Source organism: Larus michahellis, chromosome Z, assembly GCF_964199755.1.
Source record: "Larus michahellis chromosome Z, bLarMic1.1, whole genome shotgun sequence".
NCBI lineage: Eukaryota > Metazoa > Chordata > Aves > Charadriiformes > Laridae > Larus > Larus michahellis.
This window is the reverse complement of record NC_133930.1, coordinates 34209990-34234732: the sequence shown is the minus strand read 5'-3', so window position 1 is coordinate 34234732 and position 24743 is coordinate 34209990. Positions and strand designations below refer to the sequence as shown.

The window sequence follows — 24743 nt, the reverse complement described above, 5'->3', positions numbered from 1 at the left end:
TGAGCTTTGATTCCCATTTAAATGAACTTTTTAATCGTAATATGATAAATCTATCACTGATGTAATTACTCTTTATCCAGTTTTACAGCTGTGAGTGGGTGGGTGACAGCTACAGCCTGTATTTTCCTTGAAGTAATTTCAGCATAACTCTAGGGGATATTTGAGAAGGTATGTTAAGAATATTTTTGAATTTCCTGCATAGTAGAAAAATTTTATGTGCATCTTGGTCTACTGCCCCAAATCTCAGTTGCAGAAGAAAAAGCTGTATATGTTGCACATTCATTACCTTCAGAGGGAGAATACATCCTCATGTTTAACTTCCACACCAAAGGCAGAAAAATTTTCAAGAGAGTCACAGTTTGACACCACAGAGATAGTTCTGTTCTCCAGATGCAAATAATTTAAAGTAAAGAAATAAAAACTATTTTGAATTCACCCTTGATGTTGTATTTAATGATACACTGAGAAGTAAGTTTTTTTCTTCAAACTATGTTCAGGAGTCATAAGCTGGGGAAGGAATTAAAAAAACTAAAAATATTAAGTCAGCACATCATTGTCATTTGAAAGCTTGCCTCTCTTTTCCTTCAAGCTATCTGCAATACCCTGGTTGCAATACCCCTGAGAAGCTTCATTCTTGGCAACATACATTTCTTTACTCTCATTCTATTTGAACAAATCACTAAGTCCAAAGCAGAATACACATATCTTGTTTTTTAATTTTGAGAGACACAGAAATCTACTGTATTGAAAAATAACGGAGCAAACCACAAAGCGCAAATTGCTACTAAAAGAAGAGTTTTTACTTCTTCTCCACATTTGATGTTGACCAAGGCTGGACAAGACAGATCCAGTTCAATTCCATGTCTTCTATTCTTATTTATTCTTTACTGCAGAAGGATAAAATCTCGTTTCTTTATGATATTGAAGCAATTAAAAGTAAAATCTGTCTCCTAATCTTCTGCACAAAACCATGGGCCAGGGGACTCACAAAGCCAGGGGCACACCACACAGCAGCTGGTTCTTGTTTTTCTTCTTAGATGCTTCCAATCTGAGTGAGTAGCCATAGCTCTCAACTGTACCAGTGGGCACAAAAATATTAAAGCATACTCTTACTTATAAAACAGGAAACAAAAAGACAGCAGAGCAACACTTTCTCTTAGTAATAATATTTGGTAAAACCAAAGTAAATGTTAAGGATGAGGGTGTGCATACACAAGCAAAACAGGACACGCCTCCTAGCACGTTGTCTCCTGTAAATTGTTTCATCAGTGTCCTCTAAATCCCTCAAAAATTCAAGATAAAAATTGTCAGGACTTTAAATTAAATTTTTGAAATAACTGCTGAGGAATTTTGTCTCAGTATCCGAACTATTAGAACTGGATGCCTCTCTCATTTTTTTACAGATACAGACTGTGTCTATAAAACACCAGGTTCAATAAAATTGAATGGAATGAAGCACAAAAATGAAATATACTCTTATGCAGAATATTGGAATGCATCACTGCAAGACACCAATGAAGACCAGAATTTAAAATCATAATTAGACAAGAAGGATGAGAACGTTCAAGAAGAAAGAAACTTCACACAGAAAGGTTTATGATACTTTATATTCCAAGTGAAGACAGCTTAACAGAATTGAGTATCGTTGCTTACAAAAGGAAAAATATTTTGAGGTATTTTCAAGATTCAGATTTAAGGCTCAATAAGAACAGTGTCTTTGGAAAGGCCAAACCTGGTAGTCAAGAAAATTTACCACAACATATATTTATCAGAAGAAATTTTATTGCCAACAAATACAAAATTTTTGCTCTTGTTCCCTGATGTCTCATTATAAAGATAAAGCTTTTCCTTCACCACTTTTAAAGACCTGTAAATACAGCATTGTAAAAAATTAAAACAAACAAACAAACAAAAATTGCAACAATAAATTAAGAAAAAGAAAAGGTAAGGAGGAAAGCACAACCCACCAAGCAAAAAAGGTATTAGAAGCAAAAGAAAAGTTATCAAGTGGAATCAAAGTATCATATTATGTTTTCCTTCCAAGAGAAGTTTGGGGGGTTTGCACACGAACTAAAATAGCAGCAAAGAAAAAGGATAAGTACAAGTGCATTTGTGTCCCACTGGAACTTGTTTTTGTTAACCAAAACAGTAGTACTCATCAGAATCAATTTTGGGATGCTTATGCAGAGGCTGTGAGTCCTCCATAATAGAAGAATCACTGAACTGGTCCATATCTGAAGGGGTTTGGTGACCAGGGACATCATCCACTAAGGTGTCCAAGTAACTCCCCACTGATATTCCATCCAGTCCATCACTACAGTCTTGTAAACTGTTACAGCTGCCGTGGAGGGATGTCTCCTGACTTTCCAGCAAGCTGCACAGGCTGCCACTCAAACTGCTACCTCTGCTTGCAATGGCCTTCTCTTCAATCATCCACTTGATTGATTCAATACTTTCATTGATGATGAGTAGCTGACGCATAAGCTTCACATCAGTGGCTCGGAGATTAACCTACAAGGCAAAAGTGATTAAAAACATTATTCATTTTCTTCGAAATCAAACTCTAAATAGCAGGCTGGAAGCCACGAGTGGATTAAAAAATCCACACAAAATCCCCATCTTTCACATCTAGGACAAACCTATTTAAATAATTAGAAAAAATAAAAAAGTTTAAGTATTGAGATACTAATACTTTCAATGAAGTTCAAGTGAGAACCTTATCAGGCTACGTAAGCAGTTCATTAAAAGGAATGCTAGTCAATGACAAGACTTGTACATGCACTGGTACAATGGTATTTAGATGAGAAACATAGCTGCTGTGACAATTCTTGGGGATAGCTTTTCATTATGCAGAGAAGCAAGACACAAACCCATTTCCATTTACAATTACTGTAAACTGCTTAGCACATCCAGGCAACTAAGCACTTCTCCCAAATTATGCTTATTATGGCTACTTGGGTAACCTAAAATTTTCAGATGTGCACCATTTGGAAAAAGACTTACGGACTTCTAAATTTTATTCACACTACACGAGTTTTTGTTGCAAGCTGTTGTATAAATGCCTGAGAGTTGAATATTGAATTTACTGAAACTGTAAATTTCAAATTATTTAAACCCAGATTAGATGATGAGTTCACAGTCAACCACTTATTATAGATTAACATAAAGAAAAAAATTTGCAAAAAATAACTAAAAAATACACACTCAGCACAAAGTCCTACTTTCCAATTTAGTTGTGGTGGCTGGCGCTTACACACAGGAGTGTTAATGGTAAAGCACAGTGGAATATTACAGTGCCGCATTTCAAAGATATATTTAAGTTAACTGACTTCATGTTTTCCTTAACGGACGAACTTTATAAGCCACTGTTTTACTCAGATTTCCACAATGAGATGACACATAAATGTGAGGCCTAAGGCTTTTATTTGTTCCTTCTTTCTTTTCACCTGACACATCACAAATGTTGGCAAAAAAATATCTATGTGACCCCCTATTCATCACAATACACAAGTAAAAATGCTGAAAAGGCAGTCTGACAAATGAGTTGACCATAATATGAAAAGTGGAGAGCCAGAAGCTACTTCTACCCATACTGTGAGAAGATAATGCTAGTTTGTGACCTAATCGACTCTCCAGCCCTTTCCAACAGCACCTCACGACTACTGAATGTTTGACATCACAACAGACACACTTCCAGAGTCATCACTTCCACAGTAAGTCCTCCGCCTAGATGAACTTTTGCCATAGTGCCAGCACAGGGCATGCATGCTTAAAACCACTGGAAAAAAGGCGCCAGTCATTGCAGATTAACTCATAGGGATACCATGTCTAGCATGTAATTTGTGTCATATTTTATCACATGTTCTTACATCCTTTAATTGTACTAAACAAGCATTCTACAGGCAGATATGTCACTGCTTTAATACGTGCATTTGGAAAACACTTTGTATATAATTTGAGTGTACTTCTCTACAAAAATACGCGTGCCATTATGTTTGATATATACACATGTATTACATGCTTTTCTTTCACGGTGTACTAAAATCTTAACTTTCAGGTCAGTAATTCGTAAAAGATAATACATTATATTGAAAATTTGAATGTCTTCACTCAGATGAGAAATACGGAAGAAAACATGTAAGATCTGTTATGCCAGACAATAGACATTTTCTGCTATTCTCCAAGTCCACAGTTATTATACAGAAATACAGCAGCTGTATTGTTCATCCACAATGGACTGGAATGGAATCACTATTCTCAGGAAGCAAAGACTGTATCTTGTTTTGCCAAGAGTGCAATCTGGACACAGTTCTTTCCACACTCAGATGCCATCTTCTCAATATACTAAATTACACTTGCCTGGTACAGTTGTTCAGAAAGTTATTTTAATGTATTTTTATTCTGTTAGATACTGCAGAAGATTGTACTGGCTCTGGCTGGGATGCCTCATAGCAGCCAGTATGGTGCTGTGTTCGATATCTGTGACTAAAACAAGTGTTGGCAGCACACCAGTGTTTCAGCTGCTGCTGAACAGTGACTGCACAGCATCAAGGCCTTTTCTGTTTTTCACTCTGCACCCTCAGTGAGTAGGTTGGGGCTGAAAAAGATGTTTGGAGAGGACAGAGCTAAGACAGCTGACTAGACCAATGGCATATTCCCTGACCTATAATGTTGTGCTCAGCAATAAAACCTGTGAGTTTGGTTTTTCCAATGTAGCTGTTGCTTGGGGACTGTCTGGGCATTGGTCTACTGGAGGGAGATTGTGATGACTTTGCATCACTTGGTTTTTTTCTTTCTTTCCTTCACTTACGAAACTGTCTTTATTACAAGTCATGAGTTTTTCTCACTTTTATTCTTCCAGTTTTCTCCCCCATGCCAGGAGGGGAAGAGGGAAGTGAGTGAGCAGCTGGTGGGCACTTATTTACTGGCCAGGGTCAACCCAACACAAAGACATTTTAAGGTTTGCTAGTAACAGACTGTCGATGTAACTCTCATGTGTATTCCCAGTCTCCTTCCCCAGTTCCCAGAATGACTTGTGAATTATCCTCAGTGCCATGTCACAGAAGTTAACACAGCTAACCTGGTACTGTGCAAAATATCTTTACTATTCACAGTTTTAACAATACTGCCCATCTATCATTGTTCAGATGTGAGGATCTGTAAACAGATTGACCATTTTGTAGCCCTCCCGCTCAAGGCAGTTCCTCTGCTCCTACCCATAAATCACTATAAACCATTTGCTCAGCAACTAGGCTGTCATGAAAGCAGTAAATTACCCGACTTCCCCCATGCAACTACAGACTTCAGCAACTTGCTGAATATAAGCAAGCTTGGAGACAGGAAATTTCCCAAGAGGCTGATTAAGGAAATGTTTAGCAGAGCTAGCACCAATACACCCCTAATGAAACAGTCCCTTTTAGATAGAGATCTCATGTATTTCAGATTCAGTTCACAATAAATCATTTTTTTTCTCTAAATACACACACAGCTTCAGCATTTCCGTGGAACAGCCTTACTTGGAGTAATTCTTTGCATTCCTGCGTACTTGAGTCCTCTTCCTCCAAGCTAAAACATCACCCCAACTCTCCCATACCAAGAGTGTGCTTGTCCTAAAGCAAACATTAAAAAGTAGTCCACCAAATGTCATCTTTCTTTAACATGTTTTCCTTCATCATTTGCTTGATAACACAAAAATGTCACTACGACATTTCTTGCCTCTTATCTGCTTTAGCCCAGACACAATCTCGTTCGTTCGTACTCACTTATGTAGCTGTACCCCATGTAACTCTCGGAGCAAACAAGTCAGTTCTGAGATGGTTCAACTATAGGGACTAAGGGACTAAACACAATAAAATTGCAGTATGTTTGACTGCTCCATTCCTTATGCACAGCAGCAGGTGCACTTCAGATATACTCTAAACAGAGTGTATTATAGCTAATGTAGATATTCCAGAATGGTTTCTACATCTGCTTTTTGAGTCAAAGGCAGAGCACAGCACCACCATAGGGTAGGTGTGTTTGTGCATCTATCAGTCCTCAGCACAAACGTGTGGTCTACAGAGGAAATGAATTGTGACAAGAGAGCAAAGGAAATTCTGGTTATAAGCCAGCTTTTGTATCTTTTGCGTAGTTTGTATAATCACAGGAAGAACTGTAAATGTTGAACATTAAACAGCTAGTCATGGCAAGAGAAAATAATGAAATTGAAGTCACAGTGAGTATCTTTCAATCTGGTAGCACTGGCATTCAGACACAACCAGATCTTCAGTCTGGAAGGGATAAATGGCCTAAACACCTCTCTATGCCTCCCTCCCTCTCATACTGGTTGTTCTAACAAGATATTTTTTCCTTACACAACTAGCCTTGCTTGTGGTCTTCCACATGTGCAACATTGCCATAATTTATTGAAGAGAATTTATATATATATATATACAAACAGATGGACATCTGTGTATATATATGTATACACATTTATATCCAAATATGCATGTTACTTTAACATATACGGTGTTTTTAAAAGAGGACTTGACTCGGTTATTGGTTTTAGAATAGAACTCTTAATGATCAGGGCTGTTAACAAAGACAATTTTCACTTTCCTGGCAGTCACCCAAAATAGTGCATTAGCTGTCCCTAGCCTGGTCACTTTGCTTTTGGATCAAAGTCACACTTGCACTCTGACTACGGGCAGAATGGACTTCTGTTTTGCTGCTGCATGTTCTGAAGACTTAGCTTCCAGTCACCTTCAAACGCAGTGGATCCCTTTCCCCCAGAAAATGACAAAGCTAAAAATTCTGTTCAATATATCCTTTTAATCTATCAAAGCTGTCTGGAACTCTAGTTCCTTTCTGATAATCTAAAAGAAAGCGATCTGTTTCTTTTAGATTTCTGGGGACATGAGCTGCTGCTGCTTCTTTCAACTACAGGAAGTCTGCAGGGATATTAATGGTAACCATAAAATCTGAAGAAAAGATACTCCTAAGTTTATTTAAAAGATAGTTTCATTTTTCCTCAACACCTTTATATTGCGTGCTGTGAAGAGCTCAGCACAGTAAAAGGAAAGGAAGTGAGAGAGCATGAATAACAAGATACTTCCTTCAAGACAAATCTTTTAGCCAGAGCACGGTGAAATAAGTCACTACAAGACCCAGAATCTTAAACTTACAAGTTAATGGATTCAGGGAGCTATTTAAGTCACTCAGCTCAAAAGCTCTGCCCTCTACAGGATCTCGAGCTAGTCTCAAACACTGATCTAGGGTTGGCTACTATGGAATCCATGTTTCTAAAGCAGTATAATTTTGGACAGATATTGCACAATAAATTAATGTTGGGTGGAAACAGTAGCAAAATACAGTACCTGACTGAAAGCAGCTCAGAGGTTCAGCACGCGAACAGTCTTGCAGGAGAGAATTAGCACACGAAGAGGTCAGACGAAATGGGCACTGGAGCCAATTCCATCTGTTGTTAAACACTGCCACAGCCAACTCTATTGCCCATTTTACAAACAGAATTTCAAACCAGTAGAATCTTTCCATGCCCACCAGGTATGCGTGACCAGTATGGTTTAGGAGTATTAATGCTACTGCTGTTTTCCCTTTTCTAGGGTGTGTCAGAGACAGCTTTCCACTTTCCCGTTAAGTTTCTTCTGTTTCCCGTGTCATTCAGGATAAACAGTTTTATGGTTACCCAGGCATGCCTATCTCCTCTTTCTATTTTTAAAGGCAGATTACCTCAGTTTTCCATGGAGTAATGAATTCTACAAATTCATTTGAGATTTAACAAAAAAACAACAACAAAAAAGTAAAAAACCTAACAATCAATGTCCAAATAATAATTTGTTTTGAATTCTGATAAATCTTTTTCTTCAGAAAAGCTAAGCTTACTCCACTTTCTTCTGGTGTTACTTTTGCTATTACAAACACTGAGTAACATTTCTTAAAGTAACTAAGAAAATTAATTCCTGAGGAGAAAGGTGAGAGTGTGAAAAATGAAATAAACACTGGTTGTCACTGTCGAATTATTTGAGTCTTAAGAAGATACAAATTTAGTAAGCACATATAGAAGGATATAAAACCCATCAATAAAGCCTCACCAACCAATTCCGTAAGAGAATATGCATAACAAGCTAAAAGACCATAAGCAACCTATTCAAAGTCCAAAATTCAGAATATATGAATGCAAGCATTATTTAATTGGAGTTGCTGAGCTAACACATTTATAACAGGGACAAGTATGGTTACACACAGAGGCTTTGTTTGTTAAGCAACCACCATAAAGCATGAAGTATGCCACTTGAAGGTTAGCAAGCTCAGAATGATATTACACTAGCTTCTCAACACCAGTGAGTAAAATAAATGCTCTTTTTTTTGCCCATTTAACATCTCTAAAATAAACCCACAAATGACAGATAAGGGACAAATGTCTGCTCCTAAAACATGCAGGATGCTTAACAGCCTGTGCATGAGCTCCGTCCTACTTTAATTAATACGTATGCATGTGCATGACTTTAAACCTCTTGCCTACTTCAAAACTGTCCCACTGATTCAGGATGTTTGCATTGGTTTCTTCATATAATTAAGCCACTTTGGGCAATGGCATTTCAGGATCAAGATGAAAAAGCAGAATGCCTAGAGTGACTTCTGAATTTGAACACAATCTGTAGCATCACCCATCAAAACACCAGAGAGCTTTTATGTGACAGAGTATAAGAACACAGGTTTACTATCCTTAGCTGGAAAGGGATCATCTATGCACAGGTGGAACCATAACTGCTTATGGGAATGCTCCACATCCACTCCACCACAAAGTCAACTGGCTTAGATTAGTTCAGGCACTACAATAATCCAAGCTAACCCAATCAACCTGACACTATATGTGAACACTCTCATTTCTTCAATTTCTTCATATGCATAAGCAATGCAGGTGGTGTCCAAAGCCTGGCAGAGATAAGACTGTCAGTGAGCTGACGTAGGTCCTCCAGTGTTCATCATTATGCCATGTGTGTCTGACTGTGATTTACCACACTGATTTAGGGAAATTAAATTTCAGTCAACAATGATATATGTAGATCAACAGCTTTTTGTGCATCTGGTTTCCTTCAGCATGGATTTGTGTTATAATGTATTGCTGAAACATTTTCCCATTTATTTCCTCATATTTTTTTTAGGCTTGTGGTAATCTCCAGACAACAAAGGAGCACATAAAAAAGCTACATATACAAAAGCTAAATTTATGTGACCCATCATTGATTTGCAGTTTGCTGATCTAGTTTATTTCTGCAAATTGAACAAGTTTCAGTGTCACTTCCACAACGAGTCGCAGTAAAAGCATTGTGGCAGTTTACAGAAGCAGTCTTGATGGCTTACTTTTTGCCTTCTTTTGCGAAAGAGATCATTTATACTGTTGTTTCTCTTGGAGACTCCAAAATTGTTAAAATCCTCATAGCAGATTTTTAGTCATAATTCATTACAATCTCTGAAGTCCCAGCTGTTCAGAAAGTGAGCAGTCATTAAGTCTTCAGTTTCTATTTGTGCCCTTGACCTTGCTAGTTTAAAAAGAAGCCCTAGCCTAATCATAGAATCATAGGGTTGGAAGGGACCTCTGGAGATCACCTAGTCCAACCCCCCTGCCAGAGCAGGGTCACCCAGAGCAGGTTGCACAGGAACGCGTCCAGGTGGGTTCTGAATGCCTCCGGAGTTGGAAACTCCACCACCTCCCGGGGCAGAGAGATCCTGATACTGTTCCAGCCTGCTGCAGTTCCCGTGCTATCCTGCACAAAATGCTTACCGTAAATATTTCTACAGGTCCTTCTGTAAAATTTGGCAGGAACGTAACATAGCTTTGTGAACAGTGTTTTTTTAACTAGGAAGGAGAGACAGTGTGATTTGGCATCAGCCAGAAAAGGATTCTCCTTCTGCAAGCAGAGCTTACCAAACACCCATTAGCTACAGCAAGGAAGTGGGCAGGTCAGATCTGAGCCACCATCGGAATAATCAAGAGGCAGAGCAAGTCCATGAGGGAGCAAGTTAGCTCAGTAAGCAATGTGTCTAAGTAAGCTAATGAACAGGTTTCAAGGACATTCCTTGCAAATATATGAACAAAACATTATGCTAGTATGGTTATCAACTGGTATAGGAAATTACAGTATTGGTGATTTACATTTCTCTTACAACACAGTATTTTAATATGTTAATTTTATACATACTAATTGATCCCCCTCAGACTTGACAGGAAAATACATACCGCCAAGTTGTGCAATTGTTTAATTACATTATCTCTGTAATAAAAAAAAAAAGTGGATGTCAAGGCCTTTCTCTACCTCCCTGAAATGTGGGTGATCCTTTTCTGTGGAGTACCTGTGGGCAGCCTGCCATTTGGATTAATACCTAGTAAAATATCAATGATTTGGATGAATCATTCACTCAGTAGGGTACATTTTTTATTTCTTTTTTAACATTATACTATTTAAGGTGTCTTGTATGCTTAAGTGTAACACAAAATTCTCAGGGAAAAATCCTTTCCTGTTTGTTTGTTTGTTTTAGTTTTTTGGCCATGGTTTTATTTTACTGAAAAAAAGAAGAAACAATTTAAATACCTACTACGTAGATATTATGATGATTATCAGAGAGAAACATGCTATGGTCAGAGACCAAGTAGCAGGAAAAAAATAAAGGTTAGTTAGTTAAGTCCCTATTTCATCACCTCCTGCCCAAATGAAATAACTGCTAAAATCATCTCTTCAAATACGGAAGCACCACAGAATTCAGGGAGGGAAACATCCAGCCTCAGAAGGATGACTGAATATAAAAGGAAGGTCTTGATTATTTTAAAACTTAGTTGAATGAACATGAAAGAGACCAGTGAGGAAATACTGGGGTCTGAGAAGAGTAAAAAGCTTCTAATACTATGGGAAGTTTTTACTGAATATTTCAAAATATCCCATACTGTTGTCATAAAAACAGCATCTGACCTTAGAAATCTATCTACTATGACAGAGGTGAAAACGTCCAGAAAAATCCATACTATGGACCCACATATGTTGACAGACAAGATAATACCACTGCAAACATCCAGGTCAATACACAGCGGTAACAATCAGCTGCGGGTGTCAGAAAGTGTTACAGCAGATGGACGATCCCAGCATCATTATAACGTGTTCTGGATGCCAGCCACCACACAGGACTGTATGTGTCTTACCCATCAACGTGAGACAACACTGAGGCTCAACAGCATTTCTAGATCTTTTTTCCATTGGATTTCACTCTCTGCCTTATTTATGGTTGTCTTGACCAAAACATGCTCTTAAAAAAAAAAAAGAAAATTGGATAGAATATCTGTTCATTTCTGAATTAGATTTGGTTAATGAGCACTCCAGACCTGCTCATCCCTTTAAAATTAATCAGTTCTAATGCTGGCACTGTGTAAGTATTCTCAAAAGCATAGAACTAAAATAAAAGTGAAATAAGATCATGGGTTTTGCTTACAGGTAAATCCAAAGTTTGAAAATGTTGCTTTTACTGAGACAACAGTGATCCTCACCTCATTATTTTTAAAAGGAAAAAAAAAAAAGAAAAAACCAAAAAACCCCGACTTGTTTCATTAAGTCAGAACTGAGACATGACAATATTACTACTGGAGACAAATCTGAACTTTCTTGAAATTCAAGTCTGCTTTTGCAATACCACTGGAGAGACATGTAAGATTTGCAAAAAAATTAAAATCTTTGTCTGAATCTCCCCAGAATTTAAAATGGGATTCTGTTTGTAATAATTCTGTGGCCATGGAGATGGGCTAGATGGTCATGTTAAAAGCATATGCTTAATCTAACAAAAAAATCTTTGCTAACGGCAAACTCACGTCCTATTTACTGAAGATTTATCTGAGTAAGAATAAAAGAAACTTCAAGGCAGCCTTCCAATTTTAAGTGATCCCATGTCCTCTTAGAACTGCTTTACTAGAGTTAGAAAGTGATAGGCTGATCATGGGGTGTTTTTTCCCTATGAAAAAGTTATGAACATCATGTTTTAGTGATAAATCTTTTCAAACTTACTCAATAAAAATGAGTCAACACATCTTATCAAATAAGGTTTGGGGTTTTTTTCCTTAAATTTAATCTGTGCACTATTTGAAATTGCATGTCTTTCAGATTCAGCCTTATTTTTAAGTGGAAAACTTCATCCAAATCTCCCCACTAGTGTAATCACCATCCCGCTAAAATATGGTTCATACACAGTCTTTGTGCCCAGATCAGGAAAAGTCATCTGAAAATTATTGCTCTGGTTTCATGTTTGCTCCTCTCATAACTGTATAGTTTTGAAAAGACTAGAACAGTAGTCTAAAATCAGAGTTTACAATGACTACTTGAATGAACAATCACAGAATGGTTCGGGCTGGAAGGGACCTTAAAGATCATCTAGTTCCAACCCCCCTGCCATGGGCAGGGACACCTCCCATTAGACCAGGCTGCTCAAAGCCCCATCCAGCCTGGCCTTGAACACTTCCAGGGAAGGGGCATCCACAACTTCTCTGGGCAACCTGTTCCAGTGCCTCCCACCCTCACAGTACAGAATTTCTTCCTAACATCTAATCTAAATCCACCCTCTTTCAGTTTGAAACCGTTACCCTTCATCCTATCACTACACTCCCTGATAAATAGTCCCTCCCCATCCTTCCTGTAGGCCCCCTTTAGGTACTGGAAGGCTGCTAAAAGGGTTCCCTGGAGCCTTCTCTTCTCCAGGCTGAACAACCCCAACTCTCTCAGCCTGTCCTCATAGCAGAGTTGCTCCCGCCCTCTGATCATCTTTGTGGCCCTCCGCTGGACTCATTACAACAGATCCATGTGCTTTTTATGTTGGAGGCTCCAGAGCTGGACGCAGTACTCCAGGTAGGGTCTCATGAGAGCGCAGTAAAGGGGCAGAATCACCTCCCTCGACCTGCTGGCCAGCTTCTTGAAGTTGTCATGTTATTTTGCAGACCCATCCAAATTCTGTTAGTCAGAAAAACCTTCCTGCCCATAGAAAGGATTCTTCAGTACCAAACTATATAAAAAGACACTGTTCACCCCATACTTGACTCTAAACACACATCATTCAGCTTTGCTCAGCAGAGATAATGGTCTGTATTAGCGTTAGAGAACAAATTTAGGCTTGTGATGTGGCTGGAACAGGCCTTCTCCAGTCACCCTTCCAAACTGATGTGTTAGTCTCATCCCAGGAAGGACGATGGATGTTCACTAGTTTTCTGGAGAGGTGGCAAACCAATGCAGATCCTATTTCTTCTTACATAGAAATGCTTCACAGCTTCCTCCTTGCTGTCAGGACTGTTTTTCCTAATCATTTATAATTATTGGAAGGGTAAAGGTCAGAATCTGAAGCTTTGTAAATTAAAAAATTCTTTTCAGCAAACACTCAGTATTAAGAATCGTGTCCAATGTTTACTATGTCTCATAAGCACTTAACTGAGTTACAAAAATCAGTGCAACCATTCTTTTAACCAGTGGAGATTCTGTAGGAAGACAGAAAAAAATAATATTCAGGAAAATGCAAAGCAACAGAGCTGTTCTACCTTTGTTTCTACCTTGGGGTAAAAATGTGGGAGCTTGGAAACACTCAGCATATTTGTTACATTATAATTTTTGGATGTGCGCTTCCTTCTGTACCTAGAGAGAGGTAGGTTTCATGTCCAAAGCAGCAATGCAGTAAAATGACTCTCCTTCTGGAAACATTTTAGTCATGAATGCAGCTGGTACTTAACAACAGTGAATGAAATTACAAATTAAGCCAGTAAAGCGTTTATAAAATCTGAAACTCCCAGTAGTTAAATAGCAATCTAGCATTGCTTTACAGGCACTAAATGCTTTCACTTCACCTGGCACTACACCCAGCATGGGTATACAATATTGCAAGTAGTTTATTTTACAGCATGGCAAGTGAAACATTCAAATAACTTCTAGCAGCTTAGCTAGTTTGTGTTTCCTGTTAATTAACAAATGTGCCATACCATTCCCTTGACAAAACATAAGTATTAAGAAATGCCAGGTTGGTGGGGAGGGAGAAGGATTAGATTGTTGAGAACAGGATTTGCATAGCTGTGCCAGGACTGCTCTTCTCCATGTTATGGAACCTCTGGGAGAGGTTGCATATTCTGATAAAATAAGAGTGGCTAACTTTAACACCTGACATATATATACGCTCCAGTGTCTTCTCCTTATCTGCTCTTTTGGAAGGAGGGAAACCTCCTTTGGAACAACTTTGAGGAGGGGATCCTCAAACACATTTTATTCCACATGCTCATCTGCAGGTAGGCAGCCAGAGGAACTCACTGCTGGAACACAGGACAGGATATTTCTGAAATAACTGACCATCCGAATATACTTCTAGATCTGAAAAAAACTTGAGCTGTATTGTTTATACCTTCCAAAGCTGTAATACAAGGTGGCTTACAGATCCTCTGGATGTATTTTGGTCACCTACTTTGGTCACCCTCCAGGCTAAGGTTTCTTCTAGTTGATTATCATGAACACTTCCCTGACACAGTCAAGCACCTCTTGAAGCTTGAAAACTGCTCAGGTATGTGGCTGAACAGCTTTTCAGAACCCATTGAAGAGAATACCTCAGAATGTACTTACCAGGCCCACTGGTCACTTTGGACACAACCCAGCTCTCACTAGAGACACAGACAGACAAGGAAAGACATTCACTGACACCTAATCTGTAAATGACTGATGACAAAGAGAGAGCATGTTTAAATCTGTGCAAAAGAAGGAAGATTACTTCAATAAGCGTACTTAAAATCTTTCTCCAAACCACATCCTCCAATACTGGTACTTGACAAAATGGAGTTTAGACATGTTACACACACAATCCTTAATCATGTTTTAATTTGACATAATTCACTGTATAGCTGTGAATTCAACTACTACTGAATTAAGTATCCTAGTCGGACACCTATCTACAGGAAAACAAATAGCAATACCATGTGGATTACAGTGCAACAGTTTCAATGGACTCATATAAAAATATTGTCTCTGTCATTCTAGGTTTTACTCCTAGCACAGCTATAGCTTGCTGTAGACTAAAAATAAGAGCATACTTGGCTCTAGGGATACCAAGACCATTTGTATACTCACATGGCTCTGTGCATCATGGTGCAGAGTAAAACGAAGCTCAGAAAGCAACTTATCCTTGCGGCAAGGCTTACTACTTTACAATCAGCATCACTATGGTGAGCGCAGGCACAGAATGTTTCCCAGCTAGATCTGGTTTATAGTCATTCAGCTGATAAAGGAGGACCCCTCACAGTCATACCCTTAACCACAAAGTACAGACGTGCAGGAATGTTTTGTCGTCTACATTAAAGAAACATCATTATTTTAATTATTGATCTCCTTCTTGGCTTCTATGGCAGCCACACATTTCAGAAGAAGTGTTTCAGCCTCTTCCTCAAACTCCGTTGCAGTCAGTCCTATCCAGTTCTCTCTCCAATCCTTCTCCAGTCCTTGAACAACTTATCCTATCTGCCACAAAAAAGTTCATATTTTTCTTAAGTGGCTGAAAAGACCAAGATTCACAGGTATAAAATTCTTAGTGCTATGATTCCCTTTTGGCAGTAACTGAAGTTATCCAACAACAAGGATGATATTTCAAAACTGTGCTTGAAAACAACTACAGTACTTACAAGGCCACAGGACAGCCAGCTAGAACAGCTTAAGTGACCAAAATACATCCAGACTTTCCTAACAAGAAAACCAAACATATGAAAGTCTTACAGAGTTTGGGGTTGGGGTTTTCTTTTGTTTTTGTTTCCCCATCCCCCTCAGCATTCAGTAAACCAAACGGCCAAAACTGGGTATTCTTACTTTTCAGAACTGCTGTGCTGATGGACACCCTCACGCTTCAGTCCAAATTCAAGCTTCTCCTGCCTCCTCCTTTACTTGCTTTGAACAGTTGCAATTAATAGTTTCTTCAGCATTGTAAATAATGTAATAGCTTTCTGACAAGTCTGCAAAAAACTGTTTTTGTTGCAGTTATTTTAGAGCAATATTTGGTCAAGCTACTTCCGAGTCATCACAGCTTACAAAGTCATCACTTTCCAGTGATCCAGAGATATATATCTCCAAGTACAGAAGGTTTGCATTCACAAAAACCGTGCTGAAGTTTCAAGCACTGCCTGTTACCTGCGTTTTAGAAAGAATTTAAAAATAACTACACAGAAGATTACAGACCGCATAGGGTACAGATGCTCTGATCTGAGGTAGCCTTAGCATTGCTATCCAAATAGTTACAGACTTCTCAAATTAAGAAACTAAATGATACACTGATGCCATCTCAGGCTCCAGTTGCCCTACTAGATACCAGCTCCCATTCCACACCAGTAAGGATAAGCGAGTGGTTTAAGCCACAATTCCACACAGCGAACAACTGGCATGAAGGCAAAAATGCTCTAACAAGCAGCCCCACTTCTGAGAGTGAGGGCTGGGAAACAAAAGCCACAAGTCTGCCTTCCTATCAAAAATGTTCCCCTTTTATTATGAGATTGCCCATAATATTCTGTTCAGAGCTCTTCATCTTTAAAAAACAGTAACCTGAGAAACATCTTTTGCTTCTCAGTTTTTGGAACTCTCAAAGCAGTTTTTGGAACTGCTTAAATGTAAGATTCCCAACTTCCATGGTTATAAATGCAGGTGAAAATCCAAGAGAAAAACTGCACTCAATTTAATTAAATTCCAATTGCTTTTCAAGACCTCAGATCCTCTGTCTTTTTACTCCTGTAACTTCATCCTCATTTGCTCCAGATTCCAGTTTCTAGCCTCTCTTCCAGGACACGGACAGAAATGAAACACATAGGAAATGAACATGTCCACTGTGGAAGGCTTACCAGGTTTTCAGCCTAAAGGCAGAGAACAGACAAAGGATCTTATAACCTTTAAAAAAATGAATTGAAAATGTGTTCTTTAACTATTTACTGTTAGAAAAAAAAAAAAAAAGAAAGTACTGAACAGTAGAAATGCACTTGTTGGCCATCATCTCTGCTCAATATATGTATTTGGTATTATGCATTTCAAGTTTTTCCTGCTCACACACAAAAGGTACTTTACAGTTACTGTTAGCTATAAGTATCCCCCCCAAAAAAAAGTATCTACACAAAATGATGATGATCAAAGGGCTGGAGAACCTGCCTTATAAGGAAAGACTGAAGGAGTCAGACCTTTTTTCCCTGGAGAAGTCAAGTCTCGGGAGGGGCCTTATCACAGTATTCCAATACTTAAAGGGCTGCTGCAAAGAGGACAGAGGCTCTCTCTTCATGAGGAGCCACGTGGAGAAGACAAGGGGCAACAGGTACAAGTTGCACCAGGAGAGGTTTCATCTTGATATAAGAAATAATTTTTAATAGTGAGGCCAATCAATCACTGGAACAACCTCCCCATGGACGTGGTAAAGTCCCCACTGCTGGAGGTTTTCAAGATGTGGTTGGACAGAGTGCTCAAGAATCATATCCAGGCTCCATGAAAGGTTGAACCAGATGATCCTTTGACGTACCTTCCAGCCCAGGCTATTCTATGAAAATCATACCGTTCTCCTGATTTTATCAGAAAGTTTGTAATCTGTTTGCTAAAAGCTATTAGAAGTCACTTAAACTGTAGAGCTCTGTGCAGAAGGTGCTTAGTCTTTATGTCTTTCATTACAAATTGTCAGCAATCAGACTTCAAAAAGCAACTTCAAAGCCAAAATGTTTCCTCTACCCTTGAAACACAGCAATGAGGAACGAAACATCACGAAATGATAATATATATTCTTTGAAATAAGGGCTGCCAAAAGTGTCAGTATACAGGGGCAGTCTGACTGGAAGTCTCGAGTGAAGTATCCCTGACACTTGCCGTGATGATCCATACATGAGACAAAATCACTTTCACTGAAGTATTTCACCGTAAGGCTAGGTAAGGCATCAGCAATGTTTCAGAGACCCTTGGTCAAGCAGTAGCTATGTCAGCAATGTAACCACATATTCACCTGTACTTCCTGGGGACTTAAACCCTTCAGCGGCTACTGTAGCTGAACGAGAACAGCCATAAGCACCAACTGCAACATGCAAATGTTCCACAATTTAAATCCTTTTGCCAGGCACTAGCTGAGATTTGCCAGTCAAAAGATATGTTTAAATATGCACTAATTTAAAGAACCTTGCTCACCTCATCCTTACAAAGATGGTCTGAAAAGATGGAAAACTTGGCAAAGTTCTGGTACTATAATTAGGTTGCAAATTTTTCTTGCTGGATTTGATCGTTTTCCCTAAAATCAATCTACAAATCCCTTTTAACCCAAGTATTGTAGTATCACTGCCCAATCTGCACAACATGTGAAAATTACAAACTCCTCTACCACATCTTGCAAATCAGAGGCTACAAAGGAGAGAACTTGTTAGCAAGATCCAAGATTCGCAGCTTTTTCAATGAAATTCAGGAGAACTTCAGGGGAAATAAGTTCATTTCTATTTCTGTATGCCTTCTTTCTACTTCTTAGAAGAGCCTCACTTTAGGAATTCACTGAATAACTGCTCACTAACAAACCAAGGTTAATCAAACGCTCCTACACAGGCTTGAGGCTTAGCCACTAGTAATTTTATATTTAAGATTTTATCTTCAATCAAGTTTTTAAGCAAAAATTCCAATTAATCTAATAGAAAACCAGCATCTGATACACAGCTTTGCGCTGCTGACTAGACACACTGAACCAGATTTTGGCTTCAATTAAGTCAATTGATGTTATCATACAAAACAGTGAATGTAGCAGCCTGTACCTACAACGTGTGTTAAAGAGATGTTTCAAGTCACAGTTGTTGACTTTTTTAAAAAGGTCCTTTAAAGAAACTAATAAAGGCAGACCCCCCACAACTGTGGATCTAACAAATCTAAGCAAATCTGAAGTTGTTCAAACTCTTAAGAGCTGGTAGAACAGTTACACCAGCTCTGCCCTCCAACCTGCACCTTCACTTACAGGTGAAAAAAAAAGATAGAATAAGTAAAAAAGAAAAAAAGAAAAGAAAAGAATAAGAGAAGGACTGCCATTGTAATGATCATATTTGCCTTAATTCCAATCAGTAAAAAGTACTCTTATTTCTGCTTCATTTTGTCAGGGCTCCATGTTAATTAACCTTTTAAAAATAGTTAATAAAATAGAACTAAGAGAGCAAAAGGGGAGAAAACTCAACTACCGAGAGAGCACAGGAATATCCCTCTATGTCAAATAGCCTTAGCTTAAATCTGACACACTCAGCTTCTTGGCAATAGGATTGTTTCCATTTCTGTATCCCTTTACCCTAAAAGCTGCTGCACTCAGAATATCCAGTTTGGCCTTCAGATTCATTAACAATATTTGATCCTCAGCAGTGTTCACTGGAAGGAATCTCATCTACAAGTCCCAGCACTGCCATTTACCCCATTACTTCCAAGACAGAGTTTACCTTTTCTGCCTGAAATATTTTTATGCAAAGAATGCTACTTTTTTTATTACATGTAATGTAGACTATACTCTGTTTAACTTTTTTAGCTTTCAAAGAGGCAATAAAAAGTTGATTTGGAAAACTTTTGAACAAAAATAAAAAAAAGCCCTCACATTCTCTTTCCTCAGGTGTTTATGAAAATCTCCCTTTGAATAAGCCCAGAACTTGTGAAGGAGAAATGAGTCTTTTGAAGCAGTACCATTTCAGGCTGCAGAACGAACCTCACTGATTAGCTACTGCAGTGTGTAGCTGCTGAAGTCGTATGTATCAAATAGTGACCTCAGGAGCATGATACACCAGAAACAGGGCTGCAGCTATAAAGGGTTATTATTAATACACCAGTGGAAATTTCCATGTAAAATACCACAGGAGGAAAGAGTTTAACATTAACATTGTGACAAAATTCCATACTGAATCGAGGGCACATTGGCTAGTAGGAAGTACTCATCACATCCTTGGATGACCAGAGCATGGCATTTTGCCTCACACTGGCAGTTACGTCTTGCTTCTCCTGTTACTTGATGGCTTTACGCCTCAAAGGTTTTCAGGATCCAACACAGTCTCCATCGTGGCCTTGATGTGGAAAACTGAAGGTAAAAGAGGGGAAAGAAGGCCTAGACAAGCAGGCCCGTATTTCAAAAATGCACCACTCCGTGGTGCTTTGTGTGTGATTCCAGAGACTACCAGCAAAATCGGGCTTGAGGGGAAAAGATACATCCAGCGGGAACTGCAAAAAGATCTGTAGCAGCAAGATGCAAGCCTCAAGGCCTTTGGCCAGCAGATGTACAGTTGCCACACACACACCCCGCCACCACCAGGTGCTTTAAATCCCAGTCAAAACCAGCATTTCCAAGTCAAATACTGACATGATAATATGCTTATCTCTTAACATTCCCCTGCAGCAGATGACACAGGAGAGGTAATCACTTCTACCAGTTCATTCATGCTCTTCCAGCCCAAGGACACGGCAACTCGATCAGAGCTCTCAAAGCTTCCACCTCTCTTCCTCAGACTTATCCAGTCCAACAGATATCGTTACTTCGTTCAAAAGCAAGATAAGCATTAGCTTCTAATGCACAAGATGGACAGAAGAACAGAAAATCAGTTTCTTTGGAAGGACAACATGTGCATTGACAGGAAAGGAGATGGCCCTCCAGTTTAAAATGAACAAAAACTTCCACCAACTTCCACTCCTGTACGTTTGAATTTACTCTGGTCACTGGAAGGATTATATGCTGCCTGAGCTAAGGCTTGGTGTCTACTCCCAAGCATTACAAACAGGTTCAGGCATGCTTCCCTTATTCTTTACTATCAGGGGGCAAACAATAGGATGTCGGGGGAACACAGAGGTATTTTATAGAAGCTATGGGCTGGACAGAGATGAAAAAATGTAGTTAACAGTAAAATATAACCATAGCACAGTCAAGAGCTTTGGGATCACCATGATTTAAACATGATGATAAATCAAAACATACCAAGGCAGTATCTATAAAATCAATTTGTTTGTCAGATTTAGTTCAGGTTTTTCAGCACAGGCGCAGTCACTGTGACAAACAATAGCTGTGGGAAAAGACAGAAGTTGAGCTGCATAACTGCCCAATTTTGTATAAAGCCAAGTTATCAAGTTAAGAAAAAAACAACACAGAAAATAGCCACATCTGTCCAAAGTATCTTCATCGACAAAAACAAGAATACAAGGAGATAATGAAGACAGTACTGCTCAGCATTAGAGATCAAGATGTCAGCACAGTAACAAGTGTCAAGTTTTTTGTATGTGACTAGAAAAGAAGAGCCTGAATAATGTTGCTTTGTAAACACTTAAAAAAAGGTTTGTCTCAAGTCTGAAGTAAGCAAAAAAAGCACAGATGTGTCTATCCAAAGTTCAGTGAGTGGGCTGCAGAAGCTGCGATCATAGCACAACTAGAAAAAGATAGCTTGATGGATGACACTTGGTTTTCTAAACTTCTAATCTTTTCCGTTTTTTTCGCCTGTTTACTACTGCAGCAGCTACAAACTACTTTCTACGTGTTCATGGCGTCTTTGGCCTTGCAGGGAAGCCAAAGAATAACATGTTACAAAGAGGTGTGAAGTAAGAAGCTAGATAGAAGTTTTGGCTCTGTTCTAGGAATGATGTGCAGAAAAAGGAGAAAAAAATATAGAAAGAAATAGCATGGTTTTTACGCTGTTTAATTGTTCTTAAGTTGATTGGATCTGTACAAGGTCACAAAGAAAACTGCAGCGGGGAAAGTGACAGATTAAGAACCTGAAGAAACCTTAAGGATAGAGGAAAATCCTTAGGTTGCTAATGAGAGTAGAAGAAAACCCTGGGAGGACAGTTCACTTTCATTCTCTGCATTACAGAAGACGGCCAGGAGCACGAAGAAGATGCAGACAGAGTATCAATACTTCACCTTTTTAAAATAGTCATTATATTGGTGGTTTAATGGGCATACCCAGACCAGAAGTCAAACAGGAAGAGGTGTGTGACAGAACTGCCCTTTCTTAGCATGAGCAATGAGTTCAGATGTGAAGGTCAGTCAGTCATTGAAGTGACAAGGAACAGGAGAGGTCCAGGATGTTGGGACTAAAACACATTCACACTGAGGATGGGGAGAAAAAATAGGGAAACTGGGTGGCAGAAAGAAGAGGAGGCAAACTAAAGACTGCGACATGAAACTTGCAAGTGTAAAGTAGGTGAAGAGAACAACTCAAAAGGTAATGAGGCCAAGCCACCTCTCCCCTTAATAGGCCTAAATGTCATGACATGTCTAGAAAGTCATGTCAAGAACTCTGGCTACCTTATCTGTTTCCTTTGCAGTCTGACCTCCCTAACCGTTTTACACTATAAGCTACCTGCAAGTCACTCTACAACCATTGTGCAAGCTTAAAATTCAAAATTAAACATGAGATATGCTCACAATGTGGAACTTACTGTTAAAACTGAAATTCACAGAGATCATCACATTAAAATACATTGTCAGTTTGATTTATGAGGATCTCTTAAATCGTATGAAGTCATACAATAGCAAGCGTGACTTATAAACAACCTTCCAAGATTAGGGTCATCATCTTGGCTATTAAATCTCAGAATATTCTTTTTTTACCTTTCCCCTAGCAATCTTATTCTTTAAAAACTCTTACAACCCCACCCACCTTTCACTTGTAAGGTTACACAGGGACTGATGGTTTGGCACTATACTTTTTCAAATAGGATGAGATTGCTTTGTTTGCTGTAAACGGCTGAGTTCCAAGATAGTTGCATAAAGTCATCTCAACACATTGCCAGCAAAATCCTCATCCCAACAAGATCAAACTCCATACTGTTTTCAAATAAGCTTAGTGGCGAGAACTATGGAAAGAACTGCTACTAAAAAGAGTCTTTTGGGACCTCACATAACAATTACACCCTAATAAAAATAGAAGCCAACTACGCTTGCACATCTGAAGTACTCTGCATTGTCATAATCATATCTGCTGAGTGTTCACTAGTTGCTTGCTCACTTGCTTCCAAGGAGTGTTTGGTTTTTTTTTTTTGTTTGCCTTAAAGAAGAAAGAAGCCAGTTTTATGGCATCATCAAAAAATAAATTTATTGAGATGGTGATATACAAAGTACGACAAGCACCTGCATTAAGACAGTAAACAAAAGTTCTAAACTAAATACAGCACAGTCCCATCACACACCACTGGCAAAAAAAACCCAACCTCTTGGCCAAATTATAAATAGCTGCTTGTTCAAGAGTTACTGTGCATCTTCTGCACCATCTGTTCAGAACTAAATAAGTCTCTGAAGACCAGTGTCCAGAAATTGAGATTACCAGGCCAAATTTTCAGCCCCAAACCATCCAGTGTCGCTTTAGGTATTATTCACCAGCAGGAAACAGGTGTGATGCAGAAGATGTATTCACATCAGAGGAAGACCAGTGCATTGCTTTGTTTATTGGTACACCAGCTTCCACTACTTTTAACCAGCTGACAGAGGAACCAGAAGCCAGCCGTGAGCCGCTGGCGACCTGCCACCCGGCGAGAAAAAAAAAGAGCCGGCAAGTGACAGGCGCTTCTGGCCACTGGGCCAACAACCTCCTGCTCACCTGGTCGGCGGCACAGAGGTCGCAGCCCCCCTGCTGCCACCTCGGGAGGCAGAACCATCTCCCCGCGGCCGGGCGGCGGGAAAGCGGCTCCACGTCCCCGGCCGACCCCGCAGGGGAGCGCTGCCCGCGGCGGGACGGTGCCGCCGGGGTGGTGGGGGGAAAGGGCTGCAAAGGCGCCGGAGGCGCTGCCGCAGGGCCCCTCGGCCGGCGCCCGGCTACTCACCATCTCCTGCTTCAGGAGGTGAAGTTTCGTCTCCAGCCTGGCCAGGGAGGCGGCGGGGCGGCGGCGGGGGCCGGGGGCCGCGGCGGCAGCAGGGGGGCGTCCCGGCAGCTCCTCCCCGCGCAAGGGCCGCGCCAGGCTCTCGGGGACTTTGCGCCCCATTTTTTGCTCGACGTCGCGGAGGTCCGGCGGGGAGCCGGGCTCCATGGCTGGCCCCGCGGCGGCGGCGCCGGGCACTACCCGCGGCCGCCCGGGCGCTGCAGGAGCGCGGAGACGCGGTAATCCGCGGCAGCGCCGGGGCCGGCGGCCGAGCCGCGCAGGTGACCCGCCGCAGACATAGGGATTTCCCGGGCGAACCAGCGCCTCCCCCCCCCCCGCGCCCTCCGCCCTTCCCCGGCCCTCCTTTGCCACCGGGTGGAAAGACAAAAGTAGGCAGGCGGGGACGAGGGAGAAAAACTCGTCCTAAGCCAAGGAAAGCGGGGGGGGCGCGCCCTCCGGCCCCGCTCCGGCGGGACGGCGATGCGCCCCGACAGCTGCCGCCTGCCGGCCCCGGGCACCAGGACCCGAGTCATCGCGCGTCTGGGCCGGACGCAACTTTAAAGGCCGCTGGCAGGTGGAAGAGGCGCGGCGCGGCCCGCCTACCGTAATGCCTGGAGAAGAGGCGCGGCACGGCGGCGGGAGCGGTGGGGCGCCCCCGCACGGCGGGGAGTGCTCCCCCCCGCTTCCCCCCCGGCCTGGCCCGGGAGCTGCCGGGCAGGGCTTGGGAACCCTGCGGGGAGAGGGAGAGGGAGAGGGAGAGGGAGAGAAGAGGGAAAGGGGGAGGAGGGAGAGAAAAAGGGAGAAGGAGAGGAGAGGGAGGGACAAGAGGGAGAGGGAGAGGAAAAGGGAGAAGGAGAGGAGAGGGAAGGGAGAGGGAGAAGAGGGAAGGGAGAGGGAGAA

General features: G+C 40.6%; 1 protein-coding gene across 1 annotated transcript; it reads right to left on the bottom strand.

The window, feature by feature from the left end:
* Positions 1-696: 696 nt before the first annotated feature.
* LURAP1L (leucine rich adaptor protein 1 like) lies at positions 697-24374 on the bottom strand. The gene is made up of 2 exons (XM_074569655.1): positions 23808-24374; positions 697-2511 (listed from the first exon to the last, which is right to left on the bottom strand). The coding sequence occupies exons 1-2, from the start codon at positions 24009-24011 to the stop codon at positions 2137-2139; spliced, it is 579 nt and encodes a 192-aa protein (XP_074425756.1). The 5' UTR covers positions 24012-24374; the 3' UTR covers positions 697-2136.
* Positions 24375-24743: the final 369 nt, after the last annotated feature.

What these genes read in the sequence shown, in the direction of transcription:
- LURAP1L (XM_074569655.1), bottom strand. Translation starts at nt 24,011, where the DNA reads ATGGAGCCCGGCTCCCCGCCGGACCTCCGCGACGTCGAGCAAAAAATG. An exon ending in ACCTCCTGAAGCAGGAGATG is followed by an intron (nt 2,512 to 23,807) that starts GTGAGTAGCCGG and finishes TTTGCCTTGTAG; the next exon opens with GTTAATCTCCGAGCCACTGA.